Here is a 12872-nt window from a genome sequence, read left to right on the forward strand (position 1 = left end):
TAAACCTGACCTGTCTGGGCTGGTCCTTCATTTTGTTTTGGGAAGTTCCTATTTGAAACTTTCACCTCCTCACCTTTGCTTTGCATAAAATCCCCCTATTTGAAACTTTCAGCTCCTCACCTTTGCTTTGCATAAAATCCCTGAAAACCTCTCAAAATTATGGATGGCTCTCTTGTTCAAAGAGATTGTTGAAAATTGATAGGGCCTGAAGGCTCTCTGGCGCTGCACTGACTCAGAAATTCTATCACAATTCTATCAGCTTCACTGTGTCTACTATCTTATCTGTCAAGGTACATTTTCATAAACTAGTTTGCTTTATGTCCTGTAATGTGTGGTTGAGCGATTGACGTTCTGCATTACTCACGTTTAGAAATGTCATGTTTATATACCTCTGGTGTTCTAGTGTTTTTTGATGAATTCGATCTGGTGTTCTAGTTGAGCATCTTGTTTTTCAACTGTTCATGTTTCTAAACAAGTTAATATTAGATGCCTTAGACTGTTTAGAAGTGACACAAGGACTTATTTACGAAGTCATTAGGTCCACTCATTAACTGCAGTCTAAGCATCTACAATTAATTTGTGGAAGCTGCTATGGATACGTGCTTCAAACGTGGGTTTTGTATGAACTTGAAAAATACGATGCATGGCTACATAGGTAAATTGACCAATTGATCAAAAATAGTGAATGGGGATAAGGCAAAAGCAGTTGCCATTGCGCTGAGTAAACTTGGCAGTGTGCCGCAGCACTTTCTTCCTGCTGTTATTAGTCTTCCTATTTCTGACTTCGTGTTCAGGATTTGGATGAATATGGCCAGGGACAGCCCAAGGTTTGTGTGCCAAAGCAATAATATTTAACCTGTAGCACACTGCACACCCGAGCATGAACTTGAGATGCACCCTATTATCTGCCGAAACTGTGGGCGTATGAATCAAGCAATTGCTGTAGGATCCAATGGCATCCTCTGGTGATGCTCATGTCGTCAAGGGCAGAGAACTTCCAACTTTAAACTTCTGTTCAATTTGAATATGAATTTGGATTGATCTGTAGGACGGTTAGATGCATATTTACTATAGTTGTTTCCTGTTAGCTTTGCCCGAAGAGCACCGTCTATATATAACTTGCAAGGTTCATGAACAAGCATGATAAATATTGTCCATTTCTGTTGGTTTTAAAACTGCTTGGGAATTGTTTCTCTTGGTGAAACGGCGTCACAAGGAATGTTCTGAAGAGAGCACATAAGCACTGCTGTCTTTCAACGTGCGAAACAAAAATTTCAGTAAGAATTTGCCTAGGTAGTCATACTTCATTCACCCTTCTTGCAAGTGAGGATTAAGCCTGTGGTGCCTCTGATCCTTCCTTCCAGCCTCATCATGCTTAAATGCAGAATTGTTTGGGCTGGGTAGCATGCTGCATGCATCACTTGTTTTCATGCCATGTCACAGGTTTTCTTCTCTGGTTTGCTTTTACAGCGAGTCTATTTACCGTCCTTTGCAATGTAACAACGAGGGTCAACTAACCATTTTTGGAGCCTCACCCAACCCACAGATTCGTCCAGCTCGCGGTCGTCCCGGCACAGTGGCGTCCGGCAAAAGCAACTCCCTCCTCGAGTCTCCTCTCGCCGCTCTGTTATTCGTCTGCCTGCTGCCGGCCGGTGCCAGCGGCGGCGCCCGCGCGGCCGGCTCGCGCGGCAACAGCCAACAAACCGAGCCCGAGCGCGGTGCTGCTGCCGGTGAGCAAGGACGACGGCGCCACGCAGCAGTACGTGGCGGGGTTCCGGCAGCGCACGCCGCTGCTGTCCTTGCAGGCGGTGCTGGCCCAGTGGCCCTCGCGGGCGCCACGCTCTGGGTAGATTGCGAGGCCGGGTACGCATCCTCCACCTACTGCCGCGTGCCGTGCGGCTCCAGGACGTGCCGCCTCCTGCGCTCGCAGGTCTGCAGTCTGCACGGCCACCTGCTCCCGCGCGCCGGGCCCGTCCTGCCTCAAAGACACCTGCGGCGGGTTCCTCTCGAGCGTGCGGGCCAGCACGAGCGGGAACGTCATCACCGACGTGCTGTCGCACGGCGCCGGCGTTCCTCTTCACCTGCGGCGACACGTTCCTAAGGGAGGGGCTCGCGGCGGGCGCCGCGGGGATGGCGTCGCTCGGCCGCGCCCGCTTCGCGCTGCCCACGCAGCTCGCCGCAACGTTCGGGTTCTCCGGCAGCCGGCGGGCGCCGCGGGCGTCGTCGTCTTCGGCGACGCGCCCTACGCGTTCCAGCCCGGCTTCGAGCTGTCCGACGCGTCGCTCACCTACACCCCGCTCCTTGTCAACAAGTTGAATGAGTACTTCGTCGGCGTGACGGGCATCAAGGTGAACGGCCGGGCCGTGCCGCTGAACGCGGCGCTGCTGACCATCGACAAGAAGGGCGTGGGCGGGACCAAGCTCAGCACGATTGGCGCCCTACGATGTGCTGGAGTCCTCGATCCACCAGGCCGTCACCGACGCGTTCGCGGCCGCCACGGCAACGCTCCCGCGGGCCCCGTCCGTGCCGCCGTTCAGGCTGTGCTACGACGGGAGCAAGGTCGGGAGCACGCGCGTGGGTCCGGCGGTGCCGACCATCACGCTGGTGCTGGGGAGCGGCGACGCCGCATCGTGGGTGGTGTCCGGTGCGAACTCGATGGTCGCCACCAAGAAGGATGATTTAACTTATTCACATACTATGCTTGGTGATTGAAAGGACCAACGATCAAGACGATAAAACAGGCAAGATAAGCATGTAGATTGAAAAAAGGCATGTGTAACCTACATTCACATGTATAACTGCAAAAACATAGAGATTCAAGGTCCGCGAGATGAATGTAAGTGCTCTGCATTCTATTTGGATTACCTAGAACTAAAGATGATAAAAAATTATATAACTAAGAGTATGTTTGGATGCAGATGCAGCTAAAAATTAGCTTTAGCAGATATCAAAACAGGAGAGCTAACATATAGTCTAAAAATTAGCAACTTCTTAACTAAAGTTTAATCCGTTAACCCTCCAAACCCAGCTAATGAGAGCTAATTTCTAGCAGCAAATAGCAAAATATACCAAAATAACTTCTCTAAACGCTATCCTCTTGCAGCGCGTGCTTGGTATAGGGGTATAAACGGCTTTTTAGATTACAACAGCTAAAGTTTAGCCTAGATCTCCAAACAGTATAGGGTTAATTTTTGAACAATTAATTTAAACATCTAAACTTTAGCCATCGCTGAACTCTAATTTTAGTCCATCCAAACATGCTCTAGAAATTAGTACATATATGTTTGGATGTTAGGATAAAAATTAGATGGGAGATATATTAGGATTTAGAACTATCAGCTATACGCCTATACCCTTATGCGCGGGCGAACGGAGGAGAGAGGGTAAGGGAATAAAGTGGAAGGAAAATAGAGGATGTTCTAAACTTTTCGTGGTCTACTGGTTTCTCTAGGTTGATTTTAATTCAAATTAAGCACCAAGTGCCCTTTCGTTTTGAAGTGAATTCAAGTACCATGCTCACCTGAGTTGTATCGGAAACTTGAATGAGACACATTAGATTCGAAAATATTTAGACCGCGACATTCAGCTGATGTAAGGTCTGATCAAGTGGCACCCATAAGGAGGGGGAAAAAAAGTAAAAAGGAGATAAGATGCTGCACGCGATGTGCGTTTGATCACCTACCCCATCCTCAGTTCCGATCTACTACTTCCGCTTCTCCTGAGCACAACGCAAACAGAGCAGAGGGCAACGAGGGCGCTGATGGCGATGGCGGCGGCGCTGCGGGCGGCTGCCGCGGACGCGATAGTGACGTTCCTGTGGGTGCTGTGCGTCTCCACGCTGGGGGCCTCGACGGCGGCGGTGACGTCCTACCTGAAGCTGCAGGGCGTCCAGTACGCGCTCCTGGTCACCGTCTCCCTCCTCTCCGTCCTGCTCTTCGTCTTCAACATCCTCTGCGACCTCCTCGGCGGCGCCAGCTTCAACCCCACCGGCGTCGCTGCCTTCTACGCAGCCGGAGTCACCAGCCCCTCCCTCTTCGCCGTCGCGCTCCGGTTCCCGGCGCAGGTGGGCTTCACTTGAATTTGGATTCAGTCCAATTCCAGGGATTCAGAAATATCTTCTTCAGAGCCTGATTCGGGCTGCTAACTGAACTAAATCAGGCCGCCGGCGCTGTGGGCGGCGCTCTTGCCATCTCGGAGCTGATGCCGGCGCAGTACAAGCACATGCTCGGGGGGCCCTCGCTCAAGGTGGATCCCCACACCGGCGCAGTCGCCGAATTAGTGCTCACTTTCGTCATCACCATGGCTGTGCTCTGGATCATCGTCAAGGGCCCCCGCAACCCCATCATCAAGACATGGATGCTTTCCATCTCCACCGTATGCCTCGTCCTCTCCGGCGCAGCCTACACCGGCCCTTCCATGAACCCAGCCAATGTCAGTCTCTTCCCTTTTCTTCTCTCTCCCTCTTTTGCTTCTCCTGTTTGGCAAACTAGTTCATTACTCGTATTACTTTCCACTCCATTGGTAGTTTCTTCACTCACAGCGATCAAATTTTGACACCCAACTAGAAAACAGCCGCGGCGGTTTGACCTGCCACAGGGACCTTTAGCAGCTTGATTGTATGTTTGATAAATATTTGTAGGAGTTGATGGCTTTCAAGAATGTTACATCATGTGGGTAGTCTTATCTATACCATTCTTTACTGAGAAAGGTGAATTTATACCATGATGTTGAGTTATGCTTTGGCCACTGTACATCCACGGGTGTTGTATTACAAAGACCTCACAGATAGATAGATATACAAGAGATCACATAGTTAGATGGAGCTAGAACCCCGTTGTAGGAGCAAGCTGAAAGTTTATACTAACTGTAAAACAGGGGAAGAGGCCTCCCATGCATTACTTACTGAAAATAGAAATCGGAAGTGTGATAAATTAGAAACAACAGTTTGTGTGGTGTGGTCATTTAGGCTGTGTTCTGTCCCTCCTGCCCATTTGCTATATCCCTCAAAAAGCTGAAGAAAAGTGAAGTGTATCTTGCTTCAAGTCACCATCCAGAACAAAGAGCCGGTTTTGAAAGCTTAAATATCTTTGCTAACATAGAAATCAAGTATTTCTTTTGCTGGCAAGTCTTCTATCACTTGAATGATGCAAAATCAATTATATGTGAAATGATTTCAGTTTTCTGGGTACTGTGTTTAAATAAACAGTTACTATGTACACATGATTACCTATTTGTGAAGTAGTTAAGAAATTCATACATACTAAACGTAAGCCAAATCTTTATTATATGTTACAGTTTAGTCCTCTTTAGCTCACTCCTAGACTGGTTTCTGTATTTTCTTTTTCTCTTCGATAATAATGTTGCGCATGCAATTGATTTTTTTTCTAACCATGAAATCTCCATCCAATGTTATTCTCATCACCTAGAGACAGACACACATAATTGTGTGGTGATATATAGAACTGCAATAGTGGGGGAAATAATTGGACAAATGACCACCATGTTACAATAAGAAGAAAAATGTGAATAAAATTATCATTAAATCATCATACTTGGTCTTTTGAAACATCTTGTCTTTTTGACTGAAGCGTCTGTATGAAAAAATTTGCATGTCAACAACACAGTGTTGCAATGGGTTTTTTTAACAGTTGCCAACTACAGAGTCAGCATGGTGATAGGAATTAAAAAAAACACAAACGTTGTTCCAGAAGAACTCCAGAGACATAGGGTAGGTGTTTGCTAACTATTGATAAGGCATGCACATACAACATATAGCCACCTTCGTTATCTGAATTTGAACGCACATTTGCATTCTTCATTACTGAAATTTTGCCAGTGTTCATTTGTTCTATAGCCTTTTTCTTTTAGAGCGCACAGAATAGTACAACGGGAACAGTCATCTGTAAATTAAAGTCACTGGGCACTGAAATAGATTGAGATGGAAAACTGAAAAAGAAAAACAAATGTAGAACACTTAAAATCTTACTACTGTACTGTAATGAAAAAATTTATTCAGTTCCGTCAAAATGTTATAACCACAAGACAGGGGAATTTATTTAATTTCTTTCTTGAAGCTTTTTATATAACCTTCAAACTAAATTCTAGGTTTTAACCATGCTTGGACACTGGTGCTTGCAGCATGACATAGAACACATACTCATCTACCAAGGGCCTTAATCTCTGTTTTGTCAAAATCTCAAATCTTAAGAAGTCTTTTTTGAATCAGCCACCAGATGAATAGTTGCACATAAAACCCTGCATTCTAAAGGAGTGCAACAATAAACTGTGTGTTGAAGTGAACGAAACAAAAGTTAATTACCGAAGAGAAGGATATATGAGTAATATTGACAAAATATCTCGAATTGTTTATTTTGATCAGAAGTGATTTCTGAATTTGCTGTCAACACTGGATAAGCAGGGTTTGGAACAGCTACTGGCCATCGTTTAAGCACTTTGTAGTAAAGTAAGCATTCTAGTTTCCCTGTTTTTCTTGAACTTATGGATATTGTTCGAATATTATTCCACAGGCATTTGGCTGGGCATATGTCAACAATCGTCACAACACTTGGGAGCAGTTCTATGTGTACTGGATATGCCCCTTTATTGGTGCCGTCCTTGCTGCATGGATCTTCAGGGCTTTGTTCCTGGCACCACCACCTAAGCCCAAGGCCAAGAAAGCATGATGAACATCACTTGGTCATGGTCTCGTGGATGCCGGATCTGGAGAAACCAACATTAATTGCTAGAAATAGAGGAACGGAAAGAATTAGTTCCTCGTGTATTCAATCACCTCAGTTTCCCAGCATGTTGGGATTAAATTGATTATTGCGGTAACTATGTTACTCGTGCTATTGATAATTTAATGGTAAGGTGCCCCATGCGATGCAATGGCATTGCCCCATTTGTTGCTATTACAGTGACATGAATAGAAGGATATAACTGGGCTTTGGTAAAGGTAGATTAGGCAAAGCTTATGTAGAACAAGGGGTGGTAATAGATCTTGGTTCTAGTGCTCTTTTTACAAGCCAACTTGACCCTTAGGCCAATCCCAATGGGTAGTTTCATTTTTGTTGTTTCCAAGAGTGCCACATCAACAAAACACAAATGAAACCATAGATGAAACTCACATCATAATGCATTGTTTCATGTTTGTTTTTTCATAGGCTCTCGTCACATTTAATTCTAAGACTCATCAAAAGTTGTTAACCCTGCATACAGGATGAAACCCATTTCATCTCTCTCCTCATTAATCCAGTGCCATATTATCTAAAATGGTAACATGACACCCTATTTAATGTGCATGAAACTCTCATGAAACCTCAACTGGGAATGGCTTTTATGTATATTTAGCTCAAATTGAATAAAATTAGAGCATGACCCTACCCCTTTAGGGTCCGGCCCTTAGATTATCTAGGCTAGAATTTAGGAACCTTACCACCCGTATGTAGAACATATCTATTGCTCAACAGTATCGCACAAACATTTATCAGGTGATCGTTTCCTCCTTGTAGCACTGTCATAAGCCTGGAGCGTTGATTAGCATTACAGTAATCAGATCGCATCTTAAAAGAAAGAAAATAGGAATTGTTAACATTATGGCAAGTAACTATGTAACAAGTCATCACAGGAACAATATTGAAAGAGGACTACTACGACCATATCCATCACTATGTCATAATACGCTAAGGCTGGTGGGGGGAGATATCTCCCCGTCACGTCAGCTCTCACACTTACTCTCACCCCACTCTCACCCACCTCTCCAATGCACAGGCTATAGTATCAGCTCTCACTTCTCTCTCCTCCACGTCAGTTTTTCTTTTTCAGATTTAATTATTTCACTCTCTTTTGTTCGCGTACGCAAAATAATTCAATAAACTAATTTTATTCAACTAAAAAAATACTGATTACATCATAATTAAAAAAGGAAATTACATCGCAATTAAAAATAGCAAAAATACATAATAATTAAAATAAAATTCTAATCCTCCTCCGAATCCTCGTCTAGTTCAAGCTCTTTTTCCACCATCTTGACGTCCTTGAAATGAGTACGTTTTTCTGCTTCGTCCATATCCGCGGTTGATCGGGACTTTATTACGTTACATTGCTTGAATAGTTTAGCCTTCACTAAGCCACTCTACATGTTCTTCATTGCAAATGCTTTACTTGCTACCGCACTGCTTGATGAGGATTCCTTCCCCTTCTCCTTCCACTTAGTCTTCTCCTTCCGCTTAGCCGCCTTGGCCCTATCACGGCCTATTGGACGAGTCTCATTGTCCTCCTCGGTGTCTTCTGTTCCACCGGAGCTGTACTCACCCGAAACTCCGAGGCGGGTTCTCTTGCTACTCACATCGGATCCACTGCCAGGACCATGTTTCGCTGCCCACTTGGGTTCGTGGCGAACAGCTCTCCACCAATGATGACGCTTGAATGCTGTCGTCACTTTCGGGTTGTTCTCGTACCTCGCCATTGCCCCCTCCATGACCATTGCATCGTCTGCTCCACTCTGACGTACTCTTTCTTCTTGGATGTAGTATCCATTAAACAGGATCACCTCGCAGTTATACACATTCCAATGATCCTTCAGTTGCTTCGCGGTGCGATGATGGGACGGCTCCGCGGTAGAGTTGAAGGTCTCCGCTATTTGGCCCCAAAAACTCAAACCGGTCTGGTTGTTGCCGGTGATAGAGTCATTCGAGTGATAAACCCAAGCATGTACCTAGCCCGAATATATTGTTAGTTATTTGAAAAAAACATGATATTTAAATAGATGAACACTAATTAAATTACCATTTTTTCCTCCTCCGCAATTGTCCAGTCAAGTCTCTTTGGATGCTTTGGTTCGGTCGCTCCCGCTCCTTCATTTTGAGACTCAACGGAGACGGGGCTTGGAACCGTGGGTGCCGCGTGCGGAGGTGGTGGGTATGGACTATATAGAGGTGGAGCGTATGGAGGTGGAGCATATGGAGGTGGAGCGTACGAAGGTGGTGGGTACGGACCTTCAGTCCCGCTCCTTCTGCCTGGAGGTGGAGCATATGGAGGTGGTGGGTATGAGTACGGACCGTACGGATAATGATATGGCGGTGGAGGTGCCCCCGAAGCCGGAGGTGCAGCAGGGGGAATAATGCCCGGGGTCGCGGTGAAGAATTGACATCGGAGCGGCGATGCATCGGAGAAGACTCATCTTGGGGAGATGCTTGTGACCCGTCGGACTGCAAGAGATCGGTGAAGGTATGGAAATCTGGAGGCCAACCGGTCATGGTGGAAGAGATTTCGGATTGTAGAGGAGAGAAATGAGCTCAAATGGGGTGTGGAAGGAGTGAAAACCGTGTGGGGTATTTATAGGGGGGTTGGGGATGAAATTTTGGAATTTTTTGCAATTTTTTTCGAATTTTTTGGAGTTCAAACGGTCAAATAACGGCTAGTTCAACGGATAGTCCGCGTGGACCAATCGAAACGCGCCACGTCACTCCTGCCCCACCCCTCTTGCTCGCGCACACCGACGCCAGCACGCCGCCTCAGTCCTGCCCCTGCGCGCCTGCCAACGCGAGCAAGAGTGGGGCGATAGCACCCGCTCCCGCCTGGCGTGTCGGTGTTTTACCGGCTGCCCACCGAGGGATATGCCCAGGGTGGTAAGTTTAGGTGAGGAGACGCCGAGATCAGAAACTCGAAGGTGCAAGGACCACAAAACTTAGATAGGTTCGGGCCGCAAGGTGCGTAATACCCTACGTCCTGTGTGGTGTTTTGTATTGCCTTGGGTGTAGAATGATCTATTTTGAGGTTTGAGGGGGTCCCTGCCCGCCTTATATATCCGGGAGGTCAGGGTTACATAAATCCTAACTGACACTAGTTAAAGAATTATACCAGAATATATCTTGAGTAGATTCCTCCTGTATCGACTAGCTTTATCTCCTACTCAAACGAGTAGAAAAAATAAAAGATAAGACAGGTTTTATCTCTTAACCCTATTTAAACTACATTATGTACACAGCCCCGTAGCCCCGAGTCTGACACGGCGGGATCCATCCCGCCCTCTCTCTCCCACTCGACCGCCTCCCGCACGCCTCCCGCCTGCGCCATGCCGATAGGGGGGCGGTACCGCCTCCCATTGGCACCAGCCTAATATTATGGCAGCATCCATCACTATGTCATACGGGCTGAGGTATGCATTGTATGCATAAATGCAGTGACAAGGAAACCTGGCTAAATAAAGGTTCTTTTTTTTTGGATTGAAACTGCCATGTTTGGTTTCTTAGTTTTGTTCTGATAAAATAAAGCATCCTGGGGCTGTTTGGAAGCGTGAGACTGTGAGAGCAGTCTAGCCGTCAAGGAAATTTTAGGGTTTAGTGTAGAATCTTATTTAAAAAAGGGCCTTAATTGTTGAATTATAAGTGAATCATCCGCCTAGCTTTTGGGTTGAATTGGCATGTAGTACGAAGAGCTAAATTTCTTGAGTTCAAATTCTGATGGGTGCAATTAAATAAAAAAATTGCTGCTGGCTTTCATTTCCATATTTGAAGCAAATGGAGCTTACAGATGGGGATTATTGAAGTATAAGTGAATTATTCATATTTTATATCAGCTTTAGCTTTTAAGTTTAACGAGTGAAACTCAATATTGATATTACGGTGATGCCCTCCTAGTTGTTGCAGTTGCAAAAGGCTGTGCAATTCTGCGAGCTAGAGCTCTACTTGATGAAGTCGTCACGCTATTGTCGGAGGACTTAGACACATTCCTTGGTGAAGTTATGTTAATTATGACATGAGAAGAACATTATTAAAAATAAGTTTTTGTAATGAACTAGTCGGTTCATGCAACTCAATATCAACGTCAAGATTACCTTTGCCAATGAGCTCGCCGAGCTGTAGTTTTGAATCCAGTTTTTTTTTTATTTAAATTATTTATGTTGGTTACAAATTACCGTATAGGGACCTTGCTTTGATTTTTCAAAAGACCTCATTAGACCATTGCTGAACTGCAAAAACATCTATGTTCAGTTTTCGAGAATGTCCTGTTCGAACTTTACATAATTTTTTTTGAAACGGAGAAATACAAATAACTTTACATAATTATCACTCCTGAACTACCAACCCTTTTGGATGATTGATGGTTGGTGTTTTTTCACTAGAGGTAACTCCCAGTGCCTCTCAAACGCCAATCGCCCAGAAACATCTCTTCTTAATAAGATGTAATGTGCCGGTGCTCATCTTGTCAAGAGCCGAGTACTTCCAGGGTTAAACTTCAGAAATTGGACAGAACAAGGCAGGCAGTTGGATGCACGTTTGGTGATACTTAGAAGTAGAAGTTCTTCCACTGAACAGAATCTGCAGGATGAACTATCTTTTCTTAATGGCGGCAAGACTTAAAAAAAATATCGTAGGGTGGTTCGCCCACCAAACGAATAACGAATAGAGCAGGCGCGTTCACAAATGTGTTTCAGCCAATGATTTAATTATGTGCCGACATACAAGCGTGCTGATGTGTCTTGCCTTGTGGGCCCGTTGCCATCATAGTTGGCCGCTCAAGTTTCCACTCCGGCCATTGAGAAGCGCTTGATCGATCCGGCCGGTTGATGGCCTGATGCCGCATTCACACACTAGCTAGATCAATACAAGGCCACGCACCAGCGTACAGTGCTGTCCAATGCAGAAGGCCACTAGCCGACCGGTTTGCAACCAAATCGATCAAGTAACCCTTCACAATTCAAAGTGGAGACACCACTCGTCTACTAGTGCTGGCACGATGCAATCAGTGACTTCCAGGTGCTCACTCCATTCAGTCCTGGGCGGCCATAGAATGTACCGCCGCATCAGTCATCGGTACTATATAAGAAGCACCAGCCATGCTGGAGACGGCGGCGGCGGCGGCAGCAGCAGCAGCTAGTATAATCACACTGAGTTTGCACTAGCGGTTAACTCAAGAGAGAGAGAGAAATCATCATCAATGAGGCCGCTCGTTGTGCTTGGTCTGGTCCTTGTGCTTGCAGGGGTCGCGCTGGACGGCGCCGACGGCGCCGGGGAGTGCGGGAGGGCCTCCGCTGACCGGGTGGCGCTGCGGCTGGCGCCGTGCATCTCGGCGGCCGACGACCCGCAGTCGACGCCGACGAGCAGCTGCTGCTCGGCCGTGCACACCATCGGGCAGAGCCCCAGCTGCCTTTGCGCCGTCATGCTGTCCGGCACCGCCAGGGCCGCCGGGATCAAGCCGGAGGTCGCCATCACCATCCCAAAGCGCTGCAACATGGCCGATCGCCCCGTCGGCTACAAGTGCGGAGGTACGTGCGCGTATTTTAAGAATCTAGCCAAGCTCTGAATGAACCGAATCCTAACACAGAACTGCGAACAATATTAATTTGCGCAGTGCTCATCACATGAATTTGTTTGACTTCCACAGACTACACGCTGCCCTGACGACCTCGTGAGTGAGGCCGCCGCGCTAGTGATTGAAGAGATGGACGCCAGGGAAGGCTTTGTGTTGGAATAATCGAGTCCGCGCGAACCATGAACGTGGACGAGGGGCTCTAGCCCTATCACACTGGACTGTGCTTGTCGTAGTAATAATACTGTGTGTTCCACTTCATCTAATAAAATTAATAAGAATGAACGTGTTGCTTATCAAGCCCATTATTGGCTATGTAGCCGGAAAAAATTGTGTTGTGCGCCCCATGAAGCCCAAAAATATTTCTTGTTTATTTCAGTTGCTTTAATATTGTGTACAGTTATCGCGTGCATTGGTAACGAGTCCCGCTGCTACAGAATAAATAGCTCATTCCTTCAACATATTTGTCGCAGCTAGTTTTGGATCCGGGATTAATGTAGATATTAGTCCCGGGTTCAATGGCTAGGCTAGAGGAGGCACTTTTATCTCAATTGGTAGTT

The 12872-nt window shown here is 46.3% G+C and overlaps 2 protein-coding genes and 1 pseudogene across 2 annotated transcripts; all 3 read left to right on the forward strand.

Moving 5' to 3' along the window:
* The first annotated feature begins 639 nt into the window (after positions 1–639).
* Positions 640–2816, forward strand: LOC112885319 (annotated as a pseudogene).
* An 852-nt stretch (positions 2817–3668) lies between these two features.
* On the forward strand, positions 3669–6911 carry LOC112888157 (aquaporin SIP1-2). The gene is made up of 3 exons (XM_025954517.1): positions 3669–4063; positions 4159–4431; positions 6528–6911. The coding sequence occupies exons 1-3, from the start codon at positions 3761–3763 to the stop codon at positions 6681–6683; spliced, it is 732 nt and encodes a 243-aa protein (XP_025810302.1). The 5' UTR covers positions 3669–3760; the 3' UTR covers positions 6684–6911.
* A 4947-nt stretch (positions 6912–11858) lies between these two features.
* Positions 11859–12672, forward strand: LOC112886500 (non-specific lipid-transfer protein 4-like). Its single transcript, XM_025952410.1, has 2 exons — positions 11859–12268; positions 12388–12672. Exons 1-2 carry the CDS (start codon positions 11941–11943, stop codon positions 12402–12404), a joined length of 345 nt encoding a protein of 114 aa, XP_025808195.1. The 5' UTR covers positions 11859–11940; the 3' UTR covers positions 12405–12672.
* The last annotated feature ends 200 nt before the right edge of the window (positions 12673–12872 follow it).

The sequence above is a fragment of the Panicum hallii genome, chromosome 3 (assembly GCF_002211085.1).
Source record: "Panicum hallii strain FIL2 chromosome 3, PHallii_v3.1, whole genome shotgun sequence".
In the NCBI taxonomy this organism is placed as follows: Eukaryota; Viridiplantae; Streptophyta; class Magnoliopsida; order Poales; family Poaceae; genus Panicum; species Panicum hallii.